At 41.2% G+C, this 20,743-nt stretch overlaps 1 protein-coding gene across 1 annotated transcript in view; it reads left to right on the forward strand.

Annotated features, from left to right (window-relative positions):
• The window catches only part of tekt2 (tektin 2 (testicular)), a 32,965-nt gene that overhangs the window by 7,320 nt on the left and 4,902 nt on the right, over window positions 1–20,743 (forward strand). Inside the window, exons 3-8 of the mRNA XM_041213092.1 lie at window positions 4,436–4,561; window positions 5,824–6,029; window positions 7,655–7,798; window positions 8,852–8,966; window positions 14,227–14,334; window positions 15,965–16,108. Coding sequence (XP_041069026.1) covers window positions 4,436–4,561; window positions 5,824–6,029; window positions 7,655–7,798; window positions 8,852–8,966; window positions 14,227–14,334; window positions 15,965–16,108 — 843 coding nt within the window. The remainder of the gene's footprint in view (window positions 1–4,435; window positions 4,562–5,823; window positions 6,030–7,654; window positions 7,799–8,851; window positions 8,967–14,226; window positions 14,335–15,964; window positions 16,109–20,743) is intronic.

Raw genomic sequence — 20,743 nt, forward strand, 5'->3', positions numbered from 1 at the left:
GACTTGTATTATACAGCTTCACTGGACCAGCCATATAAATTTTGTGGCTACAAGAGCAGGTCAGAGGCTAGGAATCCTGTGACAAGTAACTCACCTCCTGACTTCCCTTAGCCTATCCACCATGTACAAGGCACAAGTCAGGAGTGTGATGGAATACCTTCTACTTGCCTGGATGAGTGCAGCTGCCACAACACTCAAGAAGCTTGACACCGTCCAGGACAAAGCAGCCCGCTTGATTGACACCACATCCACAAACATTCACTCCCTCCACCACCAACGCACAGTAGCAGCAGTGTGTACCATCTACAAGATGCACTGCAGGAATTCTCCAGTGGTTCAAAAAGGAAGCTCACCACCACCTTCTCAAGGGCAACTAGGGATGGGCAATAAATGCTGGCCCAGCCAGCAAAGCCCACATCCCATGAATGAATATTTCAAGAAGTGGAAAGTTTAAAAATAACAATATTGCGTAACATTGTCCATGTATTCACTTAGTCTTCATCTGCATGTTGATCTTCTGGAAAGGTAACGCATTACACCCCCACTGTATCTGTCCAGTAGCATGGACGGAGCTATATCCCTCAAGATCAATATATGCAATCAATAAGAACTATAGTTTTTCTTTTAATTTTATGGAAATTTTTACTTTTCACCTCTCTCTCTCTCACTGTATTCCAATACATTTATGTCTCAATACAAATGGTGCAAGCCTTCAGCTGGGTGATCCAAAGTGATCTTTACCCCCATTTCATGTTCACAAGGACTACACATGAGGGAAGTTATTCAGCCCACTTACCTCATCTTTCTATAGAAACAAAACGTTTATCATTTAATTAGGGCTATGGCAAAGCAGCGGGAGAGTGAGACTAATTGAATAGTATTTTCAGAGCCAGCACAGGCATAATAATAGGCTGAATAGTCTCTTTCTGTACCCCATTATTCTATGATTAGGTAACGCAGAAGTATTTTTTCGACTAACTGTATCAAACGCATATACCGTCAAATGCATTTGTTTCAGTGATCACACCAGCTGATTATTGTTGAAATCTTTTTACTGAACCAGAAATCAGTCTAGTTTCTTTAGTACTTAACAACTGACTAGAATTTAATTCATACATATAATCATGTTTCTAGCTTTCAAATAGTTGTAATCCTAAAACCAATTCACATGCTTTGTATTATTTCTACAGCAATTTCCTTGCACCTCTGTTGTACATTTTTCTTGTTCCCTTTATTGTATTACCGGTGACCCAAGATTTGTGCTGGCAGCAAAGGTATTGTGTGTAAAACGAGCAATTAGGTAACTTTGATAAGTCTTGGCTAGACTGAAAACCAGGTACTAGACCAAAAGAGCAGTGTGATAATCCACCGTTCCACTCAGTGCAATATTGCTAAAGCATTGGATTATTGGAGCTGCTGCTGTCTGGGTGAGATGTTAAATCAAGGCCTTACTGAGGTGTTTCAAAAGATCTTGTGGAGACATTCAAAGAAAAGCAGAGCGTTCTCCTGATATCATGGACAACAATCATTCAGGATCCAACGTTACCAAAACATAAAAGAGCAAGATGTAGAATCAGTCTGGGTAGAGAGAAGAATTAGAAAAGGTAAGAGGTCACTTGTGGGGGTAGTTTATAGGCCCCCTAACAGTACTTACACTGTAGGACAGACTATATAGGAAGAAATAAGTGGAGCATGCAAGAAAGGCACTGCAGTAATCATGGGTGACTTCAATCTACATGGAGATTATACATAGCAGATTGGCAAGGGTAGCCTGGAAAATGAGTTCATAGAGTGTATTTGGGCCAAATTCTTAGAGCAATATGTCCTAGATCAAACCAAGGAGCAGATTATTCTAGACCTAGTAATGTGCAATGAAACAAGATTAATCAATAACCACGTGGCAAAGGAGCTTCTTGGTGACGGCGATCATAACATGATAGAATTTCATGTTCCATTTGAAGGGGAGAAGTGTAGGTCTAAGACTAGTATTTTAAAACTAAAAAAGGCAACTTAAGGGTATGAAGGCAGAGCTGGCTGAAGTGAACTGGGAAACTGGGTTAAAAGGTAGTTCAATAGATATGTAGTGCAGACTTTCAAGGAAATATTTAATAACTCTCAGCAAAGATTTATCCCAGTTAGAAAGAAAGACTGAGAAAATTGCAGCATCTGTGGCTAAATAAGGAAATTAAGGATTGTATCAAATTGCAGATTTGTACAGTGTTTCCTTCAAAGATTAGTGGTCGGTCAGAAGATTGGACAGATTTTAAGAACCAACAAAGAATGACAAAAAAAAGAGGGAGAAAATAGAGTATGAGGGAAAGCTAGCTAGTAATATAAAAACAGATAGTAAGAGTTTCTACAAGTATTTAAATAGGAAAAGAGTAACTAAAGCTAGTGTTGGCCCTCTAGAGAGTGAGTCTGAAGAATTGATAATGGAAAACAAGGAAATGGTAAAAGTGTTTAACTGGGATTTTTTGTCTGTCTTCACTGCAGAAAACGGAGAAAACTTCCAAAAGATATTAAAAAGTCGAGAGGTGAAAGGGAGGCAGGAAATTAAAACAATCACCATCATCAGGAATAAAGTGCTGGGAAAACTATTGGACCTAAAGGCTGCCAATTCTACAGGATCAGATGGCCTGCATCCTAGACTCTTAAAATAAGTGTCAGCCCAGATTGTAAAGGCATTGGTTATAATCTTCCAAAATTTCTTCGATTCTGGCAGGGTCCCAGTGGGATTGAAAAATAGCAAATGCAACATCTTTATTCAAGAAAGGAGGGAGACAGAATGCAGGAAACTGTAGGTCAGTTAGCCTAACATCCGTCATAAGGAAATTGCTAGAACCCATTATTAAGGAGGTTATAGCAGGATACATAGAAAATCAGAATAGGATCAGGCAGAGTCAACATAGGTTTGTGAAAGGGAAATTGTGTTTAACTAACTTAGAGTTTTTTGAGGAAGTAACAAGCAACGCTGATAAAGGGGAATGTGTAGATGTGATGTACTTGGATTTCCAAAAGGCATTTGATAAGATACCACATCAAAGGCGCTACACAAAAAAGCACATGGCGTAAGGGGTAACATATTAGCATGGATAATGGATTGGTTAGCTAACAGAAGCAGAGAGTAGGGACAAATGGGTCTATTTTGGGTTGGCAAGCTGTAGAGTGTCACAGAGATCAGTGCTGAGGCCTTAACTACTTACAATCTATATCAATAACTTGGATGAAGAGACTGGATGTATGGTAGCTCAATTTGTCAATGACACCAAGATAGATAGGAAAGTAAGTGGTCATGAGGAAGTAAAGAGTCTGCAAAGGGTTATAGATAGGTTAAGTGAGTGAGTAAAAAATTGTCAGATAGAGTATAATGTGGGAAAATGTGAACTTGTCCACTTTGGCAGGAAGAATAGAAAAGCAGTATACTATTTAAATGGAGAGAGATTGCAGAACCTGGTGGTATAGAGGGATCTGGGTGTCTTGGTACATGAATCACAAAGTTAGTATGCCGATACATCAAGTGATGAAGGCGACAAATGGAATGTTCCCATTTATTACAAGGAGAATGAAATATAAAAGTAGAGAAGTTTTATTACAGCTGGTGAGACCACATCTGGAATTTTGTGTACAGTTATGGTCTCTTTATTTGAAAAAGGATGTAATTGTGTTAGAAGCAGTTCAGAGAAAGTTCGCTCAGCTCATTCCTAGGATGAAGGGCTTATCTTATGAAGAAAGGTTGAACAGATCGGGCCTATACCCATTGGAGTTAAGAATGAGAAGTGATCTTCTTGAAACATATAAGATCTTCAAGGCTTGATAGGGTGGATACCAAGAGGATATTTCCTCTTGTAGGGGAGATGAGAGCTAGGGGATACAGTTTAAGAATAAGAGGTCTCCGTTTCAAAACAGACATGAGGAGAAAGTTTCTTTGTCAGAAGGTCATTAGCATGTGGAATTCTCTTCCCCAGAAAGCTGTGGGCACAGGGTCATTGAATGCAATCAACGCTGACTTAGGTATATTTTTGATAGACAATGGAGTCAATGGTTATGGGGGTAGACAAGAAAGCGGAGTTGAGACCACAACCAGATCAGCCATGATTGTATCAAATGGTGGAGCTGGCCGAAAGGGCCAAATAGCCTACTCCTGCCCCTAAGTCCCATGTTCCTATATTAAATAGCCATTTCTCATTCAATATTTGTAAGACCTTGTGCATAAGTTGTCTCCAGTAATTTACTGCCTGTTATGCAATTTGGGAATTCCCGAGCATAGGAAAGGCACTGACTGTTACTTTATTTGTTCTTTTTTTCTGCAGTCCCCTTCTGCCATTTTTCATGTAAAGATGTACAAACCAACAATGTAATTGCAAAATTCCATGCCAGGGTTTACGCTTTACTTAAGCATATCTGTTGAAACTGAACATTTTCATCTTTGTCACAGACTAAATGGGATCAAGAAGACAACAGCACCAGACTCGCCGAACGTATGGATGAGGTAGAGCGATGGAAAGAAAACTTAGAGAACACTCTTGGCGACATTAACACTGAGATAGATGCTTTAAGCAAAGTAAGTTTGTGCTAAAAGTTGCACAATTATGTTGAAACCAGTATCACATCCGCACTTCTGGGCATTATGGTAATGCAGCACAGTGGGGCTTCATGTACTGTGCTGTAGAGAGGCAGAGCTTTGATTCAAATTACAATATTTGAGAGCACCCAGTGGCACAATTTGAACATTGAGGAGGGGGTAGGTATGTAAGTTAGTAAAATGGAACAAAGAGAAATTTTAAACACTTCAAATATTTTGGTACTGCAATAAAAATAATTTATAAGAATCTAATTCCAAACAAGATAGAAATGAAAATGTTCAACCTCTTGATACCACAGTGGGTAGTGCATTGCATGGCACAGCCCCAGTTGTATCAATCATGAAGATCCCAAATTTGATCTTTCCTCTTTCTGAATGGAATGGGAATCCTAGGCCTAAATTTCAACACCCGCCTTCCCCTTCAACAAGTCCTTGGGCTTCCTCGGCCCTGGCATCCCCATGGATTTTGCAGATTTTCCAGCACCAGCTTGCCCCTCCCTCTCACTGCAATTCAAAAGAACCCTCTCCATCCATTGACTATTGAGGAACATTCCCATGTGTTACTGACAGCAACTAAATTTATATACCCGTTTCCCAATCAGGTAGTCAATCAGACTGGGTGCCATGTGGAACTCTGCAGAGTTTTATTTGCATAATGCCCTGTCTTTTAGATCAGCAGGACTTCCAAGTCCCCTGCTTCTGGATTAATCACCCATTCCAGGGCACCTCCACATCCTTCCTACTTCTCTGTTAATACCAAGGCACTATTCTCAGTCCCCTATTCTACTAAACTACAAGAAGTCAACTGTAAAGCTCTTACTACGTCGTCAGTTGAGATTGACCAGTTCAACAAAGACCACATGATACATCTGAGACCCTCCTGGTCTGCATGACTCAGGGATACGTTTAGTTTTTAAGTTACCTATAGAGCATATGAATATTTCTAATTCTTTCAACCTGATCAAAAATGATTGCACCATATATTTTTTAATTATGAATTTGTTTCCTATACCCTCTCTTGGTCTCCCATTTCAACCATATACCTGGCTGGGAAAGAGGGAAGGTCACCTATTCCATGTCCTCTGCTAATGCATCCAGAAGTAACTTTTCACCCTCATTTTGTGCTCTGCGAAGAGGAGTTGCTGTATTAGAATTTCCTTTGGCGGAAAGGATGTTCTTTATGTGCAACTGAACAGATTTAGTTCTACATGCTGATTTCTGCTTGATTTAATCTTTTCTAGAGTAAGGAGGAAGCAGAACTTGCTTTAGAAGCCAAGAATCTGAATCTCGATGTTGCCACTGAGAATCTGACTTTACGGGAAGGCCGACAGGATATTGATCTTGTGACGGATCAAGTGCATGAACAGCTTCTTAAGGAAGTTGAGGTGATCGATGGCTCAAAGAAAGCTCTTCAGCAAAAAATCACTGAAGCCTTTGAACAACTCTGGTATGTGCCACCAGTTGTGAACTATTTTCTGAGTATTTCTGATTATTAGTCACTTATCTTCCATTATTTATACCCAAAACTTCAGGTACAATAACAAATTATCCAAATCCAGAATCTAAAGGCACATCATATGTTCATCTTCATTCAGAACTCTGCAAATGCCAATTCCTAGAGAGTTACTTGTGAGATTAATTTCTTGCTTTCTCCTTTTTATTCCCCCCCATAATCCTTTTGCAGAAGTACCTAGATTTTGCATTTTGGACTATACATATCTTTACCACGTCTAGGCTCAAATTTGCCAGTGCTTTGTTCACTTTTCTTCACACTGCATGATCTTCAACTCCTCCAAAACTCTGCTGCCCACATTTTGTCCGCTCTCAGTCTCATTGCCCTATTGGCCCCGTTCTCACCAATATCATTTGCTCCCATTCTCATGAGTGCATTGAATTGAAATTTAAGGATAAACTCCATTACCTCACCCAACCACTGCAACTTATCCATCCCTACGTTCTACCCCATACCCTGTGTCCTTATGACTTTGGCCTCTTTTCCAATCTTCTTCCATCCATTCCAACATCAGTGACCAAGCAGTCAGCTATCTGATCCTATATCCTTGAACTCTCTCCCAAAACCTATCTATATTTTACCTCAATGACAAAAGCTTCCTTTAAAACTTACCTCTTTGAACAGGCTTTCAGTCACCTCCCTTAACTCCTTTGGCTGCTTGCCATCTGTTTGCACTTTAACATAGCTTGATAAATTTCCCATATTAAAAGTATTATATAAATACACTTTGGTGTCTGTCAGCAACTACTACATAACCAAATCCACGAGGTCACCCTAAAATCAGGCAGTACTTAACCAGTGATAAGGCTGTAAATAATTGCAAATGTGGGATATCCTTGATGCCTTTACATTTTAGCTTCCTCTATTCAGCTGTCTGGGTCCTATCCTCAGGAACTCTGTAGTATTTAGCTCAGATTTTTAAATTCTCCATATGCAATACTTCTCTTCTAATTGAAGTCCTGTCTTGCAATCTCTCTAGTGCAATATGCAGGGGTTTATTAAATTACTCCTTTCCCTATCCACTTAAAAAACATATCTAAAAAGTATTGCTGCTGTCACGCCTCTACATAGTTTTCTCCATCAACTGGTGGAGCTGGACATTATTCAGCCTAGTTTGTGTTTGGCTTAGAAACTGGTATACCTCTTGTACAGGTGCTCCCAGTGACATCCTCCTCCTCCAAAAGATTGCCTGACCAATTCCCAACAAAGAGCAATTGAGTCTGTCGGTCAGAGCTCAAGAGATCTGAACTCACTACCCTGCACCAGTAGATTTCTCTGTCTCTGGTTCTGTCATTACTGATTTAAACTTCCTGTCAGATATTGTTCTTGAATGTTATATGTATGCTTTCTTTAGCTATCTGTTTCTAATGGAGTTGCACATAGAGGATTGAAGTGGTGTAGTTAGAAGCTAATACAGACAATGATGTAATGTCTCCTGATAGAACATCACATGATGCTACATTATGATACATGAACAGTGTTTTAGCAGCAGATTGCTCAGATGTATGCTATACAATATGCAGAGAATTATTTACTGTATGTCCTTTTCTTTTTTGTAGTTTGTTGATGGAAGCGCATCAGCAGTTAATCTTTGATATCAACAATAAAAAGGATGCTTTGAATATTGATGGAGTCGCCTTGTCACTCAACAATAACTCCCCAAATATCTCCTTCAAACCGAACCCATTACGTATCCCTCCAGGGTAAGAAATGTCTTTGTATTTTCCCACTCTGATCCTTCTGGACTTTACATCTCTGCATATTTTAATCTCAGTTCTACACTCCCTCTCCTTTTCATCAAGATGCTGACGCATATTTGGGTACAGTTCCAACATGCCATCGACCGGGAAGTACATTGCCCAAGTGGCTATTCTTTCTGTGAACTGAGATATTGACTGTCAACAGGTCATCAGCCAGAGCATCATTGCTGAGACCGATTTTATCTTCACCTGATATCTATGCACACACACATGCATTGGTAATTGGATATTGATCAGGAGCAGGAACCCTATTTTATGTTATTTCTTCTCTACCCCAAGGACTCAAAAACTATTTATAACATCCATAATGTTGCTTGGCTGAGATCAACTATGTCAGCACAAACTGGGGGATTGAATTTGAGACAACCACACCTGGTGCTGAATTTGCTCAATGTGCCATTGTGACTGAAGACTTATATACGTAACATTGGGGTTATGATTTTTTTTGTTTGCTTGAAGTAAATGCTTTCATGATATGGCTCCTTCCAACATACTAGTAAATCAGATTTTCCCCTACCTGCTGACATGAAAGGGAATAGTTTCATGAGCAAGGGCAGCCTTTACTATGTTCCCCAAGTGAACATTTTCACATGTGTAAGCCTATATGCAATGAATCTTGACAGGCAATATCACTATGAACATCACAGCCAAAATCACAGGATTTTGTCCTTACTCAATATTCACAGAGTGTGTTTTCCAGCACAGCTCACCAAATATTCAAATCAGAAATGAGAACTCAGATCCTGGGGCCAACTGCTAGCTGAATAACTAACTCAGCATAAACCTGTCACTGATACTGATACTTTTTTGATCTTTGTGACCCAGTACAAAACTCTGTGTAACCATGTATTTTCCCATTGAACTGTTATTGGCATTCCAGAGTGAGAAATTTCTCATGATCTCTGAAAGGAGAAAAGAAAGATAAACTAAAATTTTGGAGGAGGGACAGATGAGCACAACTTTCAATTATATTTTTTGTTGCCCTGTTATGGGTAGCTCCACCACTAAACAGCAATGGGATATGTTCAGTCGGTACAACAAGGATCGTGCAGATGCAGAGATGAAAGCTTCGACCAGTCTCCGTGAAGCAATTTCAGCTACCATTAAACATGTAAGTTTAAATGAGAACTTGATATCACAAAAGCAGAAATGAATGCCATGGATGTCTGTCTAGTTTGCATTTTCCCATCTCACTAATGCTAAACTTGTGTAAAATAAATGTGGCATTAAGGCCGCTTTGTTCCAGTATCTTGGCTTCAAGCTGCAGTAATGCTGACTGTAACTTGTAGTGTACAGGAATGCAAGTGAGAATAAGATATTTTACACTGATTGTGACATAATCACTATACTTATTCACTCAGTGCCGACCTATCGTTTTCTTTGCTAAATGCTGCATATATAAATAGAGAAATATAAAAGAGGGAGGTTGAAAGAGAGGTTCTAAATTTAGGAGATAAATTATTCACTGTGAATTAATTCTTGCTCAAAAGCAGTGTTTGTATTAAAGGAGGGGATATTTAATGCATGGGCATGTTGAACTGTTACTATTTCTGAGAAAGCTGTCTAAAGACTGCTCACCAACCTGTCTGGGTTGAATTGGAGAGAGAGGCCTATAATCAGAAAGGAATTGCGATTCCTCAGATGGCATATCAGCCTTCCCAGATTCTTCTTCTGCAGCAAAGCCCTACACACCCATTGTCCCCCCATCTTTCTTGTCTAATGCCAATGGCTTCCTGTACCTCAACAAATTATTATAAACATCAGATCTATCCATGGCCTCACCCCATCCGTAATTTCTCTACCTCATTATTTCCCTTCTGCTTTGCAGTCTCCTTTAAAACCTGTCTGTGCCTCACTTCTTCATCATAGCCACTGATTTTCCCTCTTTTCTTCTTCAGTGTTCCTTGTTTCCAAAGTATTTTGAGACGTTCTCTCTGGGAGGAGCACTATATAAATTTAAGTTGTTGCTGTTCCAAGAGCACAACATAGTATACCACAGAAAAGACGCTCAGCTCTACTCAAGATCACCTCTCCCATCCGTCCTCCAACTCTAAATTGTCAGATTACTGTCCAATATCCGGTATTAGATGAGTAAAATTTCTTTCAACTAAATTCCCTAGCGACTGACTCCATCCCTCTCCCTGGCAACTGTCTGAGGCTGCACTAGACCTTTCACAAATGTGGTGTCAAGTTTGAACCCAAGATAAGCTTCTGACAACATATCCATGCCATCACTAAGACAGTCTATTTCCACCTCCATAAGATTGCATGACTCCGCCCCTGCCTCAACTCTGCTACTGAAACCACTAACCATGCCCTTTGTTAGCTCTAGATTTGACTATTCAGTGCAGTCCTGGCCAACAATCTTATGTTCTACCCCCCATAGACTTGAGCTTATCCAAAACTCTGTTATCCATATCCTAAAAGTCCTGTTCACCTATCACCACTTTGCTTGCTGATCCACATAACATTGGTCCTGGTTAAGCAATGCCTCAATTTTAAAATTCTCATATTTGTTTTCAAATTTCTCCATGGCCTCATTCCTCCCTATTGCTGTTACCTCCTCCAGTCTGCAGGTTAATAGCAGATCAGAGGCTAAGAATCCTGCAGCGAGTAACTCACCTCTTGACTCCCCAAAGCCTGTCCACTATCTACAAGGCACAAGTCAGGAGTGTGATGGAATATTCTCCACTTGCCTGGATTAGTGCAGCTCCAATAACACTCAAGAAGCTTGACACCATCCAGACGAGGGCAGCAGACACATGGGAACACTACCACCTGGAAGTTACCCTCCAAGCCACTCACCATCCTGACTCGGAAATACATCGCCATTCCTTCACTGTCGTTGGGTCAAAATCCTGGAACTCCTTTCCTAACAGCATCTACACCACATGCACTGCAGCGGTTCAAGAAGGCAGCTCACCATCACCTTCTCAAGGGCAATTAGGGACGGGCAATAAATGATGGCCTAGCAAGTGATGTCCACATCCCATCAATTAATTTTTTAAAATTCTGCTGCTGATGGCCTGCAATGCCTCATGGTTGCCCAGTCTTAAGTTGCTGGATCTGTTCAAAATCTATCCAATTTAACACAGTGATAGTGCCACATAACACAATGGAGGGTATCCTCAATGTGAAGACAGGACTTTCTCTCCACAAGGACTGTGCGGTGGTCACTCTTACCGATACTGTCATGGACAGACGCATCTGCGGCAGATAGGTTGGTAAGGATGAGGCCAAGAATGTTTTTCCCTCTTGCTGGTTCTCTCACCACCTGATGCAGAACCAGTCTAGCAGCTATGTCCTTTATGACTTGGCCAGCGTGGTCTGCAGTGGGTGCTACCGAGCCACTGTTGGTGATGGACATTGAAATCCACCACCCGGAGTACATTCTGTGCCCTGGCCACCCTTAGTGCTTCCTCCAAGTGGTGTTCAACATGGAGGAGTACTCATTCATCGGCTGAGCAGGAGAGGGGGCAGTACGTGGTAGTCAGCAGGAGGTTTCCTTGCCCATGTCTGGCCTGATGCCATGAGATTTCGTGGGGTCCGGAGTCGATGTTGAGGACTCCTAGGGCAACTCCCTCCTGACTATATACCACTGTGCTGCCACCACCCCTGTTAAGATAGTGATAGTGGTGCCTGGGACATAATCTGTAAAGTATGATTCTGAGAGTATGACTGTGTCAGGCTGTTGTTTGACTAGACTGTGAGACAGTTCTCCCAATTTTGGCACAAGCCCCAGATGTTATTAAGGAAGACATTGCAGGGTTGATAGGACTGAGTTTGCCACTGTCATTTCCAGTGCTGAGAAACATAGAAAAGTTACGGTGCAGAAAGAGGCCATTCAGCCCATCATGTCTGTGCCACCCAGAAAAGGATGAAAAGGAACTAGCTATTCAATTTAATCCCATTTTTCAGCACCTGGTTCGTAGCCTTGCAGGTTACAGCACTTCAGATGTAGACCCAAGTACCTTTTAAATGACTTGAGCATTTCAGCCTCAACCACCGATTTAGGCAGTGCATTCCAGACGCCCACCACCCTCTGCGTGAAAATTTTTTCCTCATGTCCCCTCTAATCCTTCTCCCAATCACCTTAACTCTACGCCCCCTGATAATTGACCCCTCAGCTAGGGGAAACAGGTCTTTACTGTCTATTCTATCTAGGCCCCTCATAATTTTGTACACCTCAATTAGGTCACCCTTCAGCCTCCTCTGTTCTAAGGAAAACAACCCTAGCCTATTCAATCTTTCCCCATAGCTGCAATTTTCAAGCCCTAGCAGCATTCTTGTAAATTTTCTCTGTACTTTCTCCAGAGCAATTATGTCCTTTCTTTAATGTGGTGGCCAGACCTGTACACAAAATTCCAGCTGTGGCCTAACCAGTGTTTTATACATTTCCATCATTGCATCCCTGCTTTTGTATTCAATAGCTCGTCCAGTAAAGGAAAGCATTCCATATGTTTTCTTTACCGCCTTATCGACTTGTCCTGCCACCTTCAGGGACCTGTGGACATGCACTCCAAGGTCTCTCACTTCCTCAATCTCTCTCAATCCCCTCCCATTTGTTGAGTATTCCCTTGCTTTGTTTGCTCTCCCCAAATGCATTACCTCGCATTAAGTCAATGCCGGGTAGTCCTTAAAGTATCATTCCATTTTTTTTTAGACTTTTTAGTGGTTTGATACAACTGAGTGGCTTGCTAGGCCATTTCAGAGGGCATTTAAGAGGGCATTGCTGGGGTCCAGAGTCACATATAGGCCAGACCAGGTAGGGACGGCAGATTTCCTTCCCTAAAGGACATTAGTGAACCAGATGGGTTTTTACAACCATCAACCTTTCATGGTCATGGTTTCATGGTCATCATTAGATTTTTAATTCCAGGTTTTTATTGAATTAAAATTTCATCAGCTGTGTGGTAGGTTCCCAGAACATTACCCTGGGTCTCTGGATTACTAGTCCAGTGACAATACCACTACTCCACTGCCTCCCTTGAAAAGCTTAGACAGCATGTCTCTTTTTTTTCCAGCAATACTCAAGTCCTGTACTAGCAAATGATATTTCCCAAAATTGTTTAACAATTTTTGCAAGTAATTGCACTTTAATATACATTAAGTATAATCTCTAATTAATGTTAATATCAAATAAAAGTTACAACAATATTTGTTTCTTTCTTCAAGGAAAAGGGGGTAGGAAAAGGTGACCATATTTATCAGAGAACAAAACTGTACAATGTAAAGATCATCAATAAATCCTAATTTATTTCGGCAGAGTTATAACAGGACATCAAAAGTTTCAAGTTGACCCCCAGGTCTGTGTTGATCTTACCTGTGACAACAGCGAAGGTGATTTTTCTGGACCCCTGCGTTCCTTGGCTAAGTAAAAATCCAGGGCTCCTGCCCTTAGTGGCTAATAGGTGAACACGAACATGAACACACACGCACGCGCGCACACGCACACACACACCACACCCCCCCCACCAATCCTCACCCCATGCTACTGGAAATTGCAACTGCATGTGGACTTCAAGGAGGAAGGATACAATATAGGCAAATACAAACCCCAACAGGGATCCAGTTCACCTGTGTTTTAATTTCTGCAGTCCATTGAACCCTTATCTATGCTGACCACAATTTCTTGTGCAACCAGCCTATTTTTATTAAGATCTTCCCCATGACTCTACTCTCTCCTGTTTAAAAGCTTCTATTTTGTGACAAAATAAACCCAGCTTGAAGATCAGTAATTCTGCACAGCTGGCAGTGTGTGTTAGGTATGTGTCATGATACTTCATGCTTTAAGCTGTTGATAAAAGTCTCTGCCATGTCGAGGAGGGAGAGACACTAAACTGAGTTTTCTCAGAGAAGGTTGATCAGTGAATTGCCCAAAGGTGGCCTTTCACACCCTGTTGCTGATATCTCAACAGAAGCACTTTGATCAAATTGCAGAGACACTTTGGTGCTGGGGAATGGAAAAGGGAAAAAAAATACTGTAGAAAATATCTTTTTAGTCTAGTCCTGTTGACTTGTGATATGATGTGATGTAACCCAGAAATTTCACAAAGGTCACGTTAACGGAAGGAACCGGTGTTCCAACTTGCTGTGCCATGGAGTGTAAGAAGTTGGCACATATCCATGAACCTTCATTCATTTACTAATCTGAGTCATGCCACTGTGGGAATGTGCTTCACCACAGTGAGGGAGGGAAAATTAAAGGGCCAGTCATTTCATGAAGAGGAACATATTCTCAAAGCAGCACAAGATTGAATTGTAAATGTCGGGGGTGGGCGGGGGTCTTTCATAAAGGCTAAAGGATTAGCAGATGGCAAACGTCTTTTGAAATTAGGTTTACCTATTGACTCCTGATTTTTGCCTTGCAGACTGATAACGAAATAGAGGCACAACGGGTTGCCACGGACTTTGCCTTCAGGAAGAGAATTCATGAATTTGAACAGGCGCTTAGTGAATTGAAGTGGCAGGAGAAAAATGTAATGAATTTCATTCTGCTTGGATGTACATTTTCCATTGATTTGTATTTTAACTTTTTTAAAAAGAAATATACATTTCTAACCCATTAAAGGACTTTTCTGTAACAAAATGATGCTTACTAGATCAAAGCTAATTCTAATGGCCCATACTAGTACCGGAATCAAATACCAATGCTGAGCTTCTCATTGCTATTAAAAAACCTTAGCAGTGGGAGTCTCGTTTAGTTGAACACAGTATTCCTATACAAAGATGGTACTTTGAGCCTTAAGATAGGCAAGTTGGAAAGATAATGTGACATGTTGCACCTAACTTTAGTACACTGCCCATTGTGTTGTAGTTCTTTATCAAATCATAACATATACAGCAGAGATTGAAACCATTTAACCCATCATACCTGTGCCAGTGTTAGCAGTTCAACTAAAGCAACCTATTGTGATCCCATTCCCTTGTCTTTTCCTTATATTCTTTTGTATTCTTTTGTAGAATATTTATCCAGTGTTCCTCTCTCTTCCCTACATTCTCTTGAAATCAAAACTGATCATGTTAGTCTAGATTTTGCAGTAGGAGTAAATGATTGAGACTATCAGCACTCACTGCTCTTCAATGAGCACATTGGACAGCGACTTCCAGTGTCCATCCATGCACAATTAAGCATAGAAATTGGGAAATGGCTGTCCGATTTGACCTGCTCCTCCAGAAGTTTTGCTATAACAGCATCTTCTCAAGCGACCAGCATTGAACTATATGAAGGGAATGTCATGATGTTGCAGTACTTACCCATTAGCCCTGTCAGAAAAAGTTAGGACTTGCCCATTCAAGTGTAAGTTCATTTTTAATGGCTTGGTAAGTCTTAATTAATACCAAACAATCTCTCTGACACTGAAAATTTACTTTTACAAATATTGGGTCTCATTCAGTATTGAGTTTCATTCTTTCAAATTTTGATTATCATTGGAGATTTTAAAAAGAGCAAGTTTTTTTCAAAAAGAAAATATACTTTTCCTTTCTGTCCCTAATCCCATATTTCTTTCCCTCTATTTTAATTTCTGTACAATTTTGCAATGAATTGAATATTGTAACTTGCATTTCCTAGTTTGGACCTCAGTAAGAATTCTTCTGATTGGTTGAAGAGGCATCCTGTTGCTTGCCTTGTTCACATAGGCCCCAGATATCCTGTAGAGGGCACCACATTTGGACTCCCAATGACCAGAAATTGTCACGCAAAAGCCTACTAAAAATCTGTGAATAACTGTAAGCATTATGAATGGCACCGACCATTCACTGATGATTGCAAAATCCAAGTCAATGTTTATTATTCCAAATCATTTTTTCCCAATATCTCAAGACTATAGAATTCATTGTCCACTGCTTCCTTCGACAATCTTCAGGTTTTTGGAACCCTAACTTGGCATCACCCAACACCACTTCCTGATTTATCTCATCTTTTGAACTCTTTTTCACCATGGTGATGTCCTACATTAGACTCTTTATTTTGACTTTGGAACTTAGAAAAAAATATGCCTGTAGTCTACAAAATGCCAGTTTCAAAAATTAAGGGGTTGATTTTGTGAAGCCACTTTCTCTGTTTATTATGATAAAACCCTGTTATCTGTCCTTATTCTCACTCAGCTCTCGGAGGAGATCGCAGATCTTGAAGAGGATATTCGACGCCTTGAAGCAGATCTTCGAGCTAAGGCTGCCCCTTTAAAGGTGGCTCATACAAGACTCGAGACTCGCACCTACCGACCTAATGTTGATCTCACCAGAGATGATGTAAGAATAAAGACTTATTAAGCTGTTGATGATATTCTCAGCTCATCAAGGAAGCTTAACCAAGAATTTACAGGACTGCAAAGACTTCATGGGTTAAGGAGGCATGCTATTTTGAGCATATTGTTAAGATAATGACAGGGAACTTTGTACTGCATCTGGACAATCTTAATGCTGTCACTATACACAAAGTGAGAAAGACATATGGAAGTAATTGAGTCGCATTTAGAAGATTAACTGTTCTTGTCCCATAATTTCCTGGTATATTAGCCCCTGTTCAAAAGACTTAGTACTTGGTCATGGCAAAACAAAGTGGCTAGCTTTATAGATTTTCCATGCAGCACTCGGCTCTGTTGGTTTGATTTTTCAACACCAGTTTTCTCCTCTGCTCAAAACACTAATTTATGATTTCAACAATATCCACAATTCCCTTTATTCATATATGAGATCAGCAGACTGTTTTGATTGTGGAAGCATGACAGCCAAGCCAGGTTCTACATTTCCCAAATACCCACACACAGGACAGAATCTTCTGCCCTGTAGGAGGCAAGGAAGGAGGCAGGAGGGCATGAAAAGTAGGTGGGTTGGCTTTGGGACCGATGCCTGACACCTTCCTACCTCCAACAGCAGTAAGTTCTGGGTGGGAAGGCCCATGGTCAACCTTCCTGCCCTGCCTCTACTTGACACCCTTAAGTGACCGATTAACAAGCACTTAAGGGCCTATTCCCACCTCCCTTGCAATTTTCACAGCTCCAGATGGGCTGCTTGCATGTGGCCTGTATCACTGGTCAAACAATGTCAGCTGGAGGGGATGGTCCTTCGATCTGCTCTACTCTGTGCATGATCAAAGGCATGGACATGGGGAAGGGGCTGCCGACCCCCATGGACCCCCTCTCCCTACAACCCCCACCACAACAGCACTTACCCTTTTACCTGGGTCACTCCGCAATCCTGGGATTCCAGGGGATTTTGTTCTGGCAGCAGCCATAGCCTCCTCCATTAGCTCAGCACATCTAAAGATTGAACCTAGGACTTTTTTGAGCCGTTTGGCCAGGTAATGTGCAGTTACCCAGTAAATCAAGGCTATTTGGCAAACTGTTCCACCTTTAGAAGATCAGCAACTAAGTGGCTCTCTAACATTCATAAAATCTGTGGCAGTATTTCTGATATGTATTCCCAACCCAGTGTTTGGTGCCTCTAATCTTCCTATCTCCTTAGTCAAATGCTGCTGCACCAGTACCCCAGCCTGGGTGTCTTTCCCCACCACAATTTCTGAGGCAAACACACAAGATGCAATTACATATGAGCAAGAATGGTAAAGCGGAAAAGTGAAAAAAGGAGAGAAAAATAAAATAACCAGGAGGGAGGAGAATGGATAGAGAGAAGTGAATGAGGTAGGAAGCATATTCGGTGACTCCAATAAGCACAAAATAAATTGGAAGTTGGGTGTGGTTTTCAAGTTGGGTGTGGATGCATTGGTAGTAATCTTCCAAGAATCCTTAGATTCTGGAAAAGTCCCAGAGGATTGGAGAATGGCCAATGTAGCACCCTTATTCAAAAAGGGAGGGAGACAAAAAAAACAGGTAACTATAGGCCAGTTAGCTTAACATCTGTCATTGGGAAAATGTTGGAGTCTATTATAAAGGATGTAATAGCAGAGCATTTAGAAATACATAATCTAATCAAGCAGAGTCAGCATGGCTTCATGAAGGGGAAATCATGCCCAACAAATTTATCAGAATTCTTTGAGGAGATAACAAGCAAGATAGATAAAGGGGAACCAGTAGATGTAATATATTTGGATTTCCAAAAGGTGTTCAATAATGTACCACACATAAGGCTACTTAATAAGATAAGAACCCATGGTGTTGGGGATAGTATATTAGCATGGAGAGAGGATTGGCTAACTAATAGAAAACAGAGAGTTGGGATAAGGGGGGCATTTTCAGGATGGCAGCCTGTAACTAGTGGAGTGCCACCGGGATCAGTGCTGGGGCCTCAATTATTTACAATATATATTAATGACTCAGATGAGGGAAGTGAATGTACTATTGCCAAGTTTGTGGATGACACAAAAATAGATGGGAAGGCAAGTGATGAGGATGGCCCAAGTCTATAAAGGGATATAGACAGGTTATGTGAGTGGGCAAAAACTTGGCAGATGGAATATAATGTGGGAAAATGTGAGGTTATGCACTTTGGCAGGAAGAATAGAGGAACTGAATATTATTTAAATGGAGAAAGACTGCAGAAGGCTGCAGCACAGAGGGATTTGGGAGTCTTTGTGCATGAACCCCAAAAAGCTAACATACAAGTTCAACATGTAATAGGGAAGGCAAATGGAATGTTGGCCTTCATTTCAAAGGGAATGGAGTATAAAACTAGGGAAGTCTTACTAAAACTATACAAAGCACTAGTTAGACCACACCTAGAACACTGAGCAATTTTGGTCCCCTTATCTAAGGAAAGATATACTCGCATTGTAGACAATCCAGAGAAGGTTCACTAAGTTGACCCCGGGAATGGAGGGATTTTCTTATGAGGAGAGGTTGAGTAGGTTGGGCCTATACTCATTGGCGTTTAGAAGAATGAGAGGCAGCCTTATTGAAACATATAAGATTCTTAGGGGGCTTGACAGGGTAGATGCTGAGAGGTTGTTTCCCCTTGTGGGAGAGTCTAAGACCAGAGGGCATAATCTCAGAGTAAGGGGTTGCCCATTTAAAACAGAGATGAGAAGGAATTTCTTCTCTCAGAGGATAGTCAATCTGTGGGATTCTTTACCTCAGAGAGCTGTAGAAGCTGGGTCGATAAGTATATTCAAAGCTGAGATAGACAGATTTTTAATCAGTAAGGGAATCAGGGGTTCTGGGGACAAGGCAGGAAAGTGGAGTTAAGGATTATCAGATCAGCTATGATCTCATTGAATGGTGGAGCAGACTCAATGGACCCAATGGCTTACTTATGCTCCTACATCGTAAGGTCTTATGACCAGTTATGATATAGGCCACTGGTTTGCAATTTTCATGGAAGATGAAAGGACTAATTAAATGGAACCCCTAAGCACAAGTAAAAATTCTTAAATGAAATGTAATGGAAGCAGAATTTGATTAATTTTGTCCCATAAACTGTTGATCTTATAGATATAATGAATGTGATCCCAAACATCCGTTTTTTTTTAAATGTCATACAACTGCATTACTCAGCCATTATAAATGAATGGCCATGATTGGAGCACTATCCAACTTAAAAGTGAGTGAATCATTTGTGACCCACTTTGCAGCACACAGAGTCTAGCCCACTGCTATAAAAGGTTTAAATTAAACTCTGCTATACTAAGCCATCAGGAGATCATTCCATGTTCCTTTGCTGCAGCTCAGTTTGGTATTTTGAAAGCAGCATTAGATTGTCAAATCTTGAGCACTTCTGTGGCAGGAGAATTAAACTGCAAAGAGAAACTGACAAATTTGGTTTCCCCCATTTGAACTGTTGATTACTTTGGTGGTATTGATGCCAGTTCACAGTTAAATCCACAGAAACAGGCTGTTTCAGCTTTCAGAGTTAGAGGTGGTGGCAAGCAGCTTGCCAAGAACTGAATATGTAAAAAAAAAAAAATCAAAGTTACAGTGAAAGTTATTTTTATTCGATGACAGATGTAAAATCTGAACTGTATATATGCTCAATGTTTTAGCCCCATTTCTTTCTCTGTCCACTGCTGAAAAACTTACCAACCACCACCACCCCAGCCCAGCCCAGCCACCACCACCTCCCAAGTCTCTTACTCCAATTCCTTCCTGCACTTTCAAACTTCCAGCTGCCCAATCTCTGGCAATCCATTCACAAAAATATATCTGCAGACACTGATTTATTCAACCCCTCCACCTTTGTCCAGTAAAACGTCTCTCTTCCATCCCAGTCGTTCTCCGTAGTATGGTCCTCACCTTCACTCACTTAAATCCAAAGGGCAGAGACTTGGGTGTATTATTTGCACAACTGCTTTAACCGTACATCACCAGGGACAGAAATTTTTGCTGAGCAGGCGGGCGCATGCCCGACCCGCTCAAATGTAAAATAGCATGTGACGACATCGGGAGAGCATCCCAATGTCATCACGCGCTCACACGATATTTCAGCCGGCTGGCACACGCGGGAGTCAGAGCCATGCCCACCATCAGTTATGAGACCAGCTAAGGCCAATTAAAAGGCAATTAAGCTAGATTTTATGTTGCCTGTGCGATTTTGTGACCATCGTACGGGTAAAATGGGCAGGCAGGCAGCTGACAATTTGCTAAACCTCATCCAATGGCAGGATAAAAAGGATCAGCAACATCACCAATGTGAGTAGTGAGGAATTTGGTAGATAGTTTGCTGCTGGTTGCTAAATGGTACTTGGCAGCTTCATCTCTGTTCAGGGCTTCATTGTTAGCATTACCGGGCGTCATTTCAGGACTTTTTGGTGTCTTCAAAGTCCCCGGAGGATTCAGACCGTGTGGATCCTTCCAAGCGTCAGACAGCCTTCCATTACCCTGGTAATGGGGATTGTGGTCTCCGCTGGTGGCACCTTCTCCGAGGAGGAGAGAGGGGCAGAAGGGAGGGGAGGCCAGGTGTCCCAATGCAGTTTCCGTGGGAGGGACTTGTGGG

This window comes from Carcharodon carcharias, chromosome 19 (genome assembly GCF_017639515.1).
Source record: "Carcharodon carcharias isolate sCarCar2 chromosome 19, sCarCar2.pri, whole genome shotgun sequence".
Classification (NCBI taxonomy): domain Eukaryota; kingdom Metazoa; phylum Chordata; class Chondrichthyes; order Lamniformes; family Lamnidae; genus Carcharodon; species Carcharodon carcharias.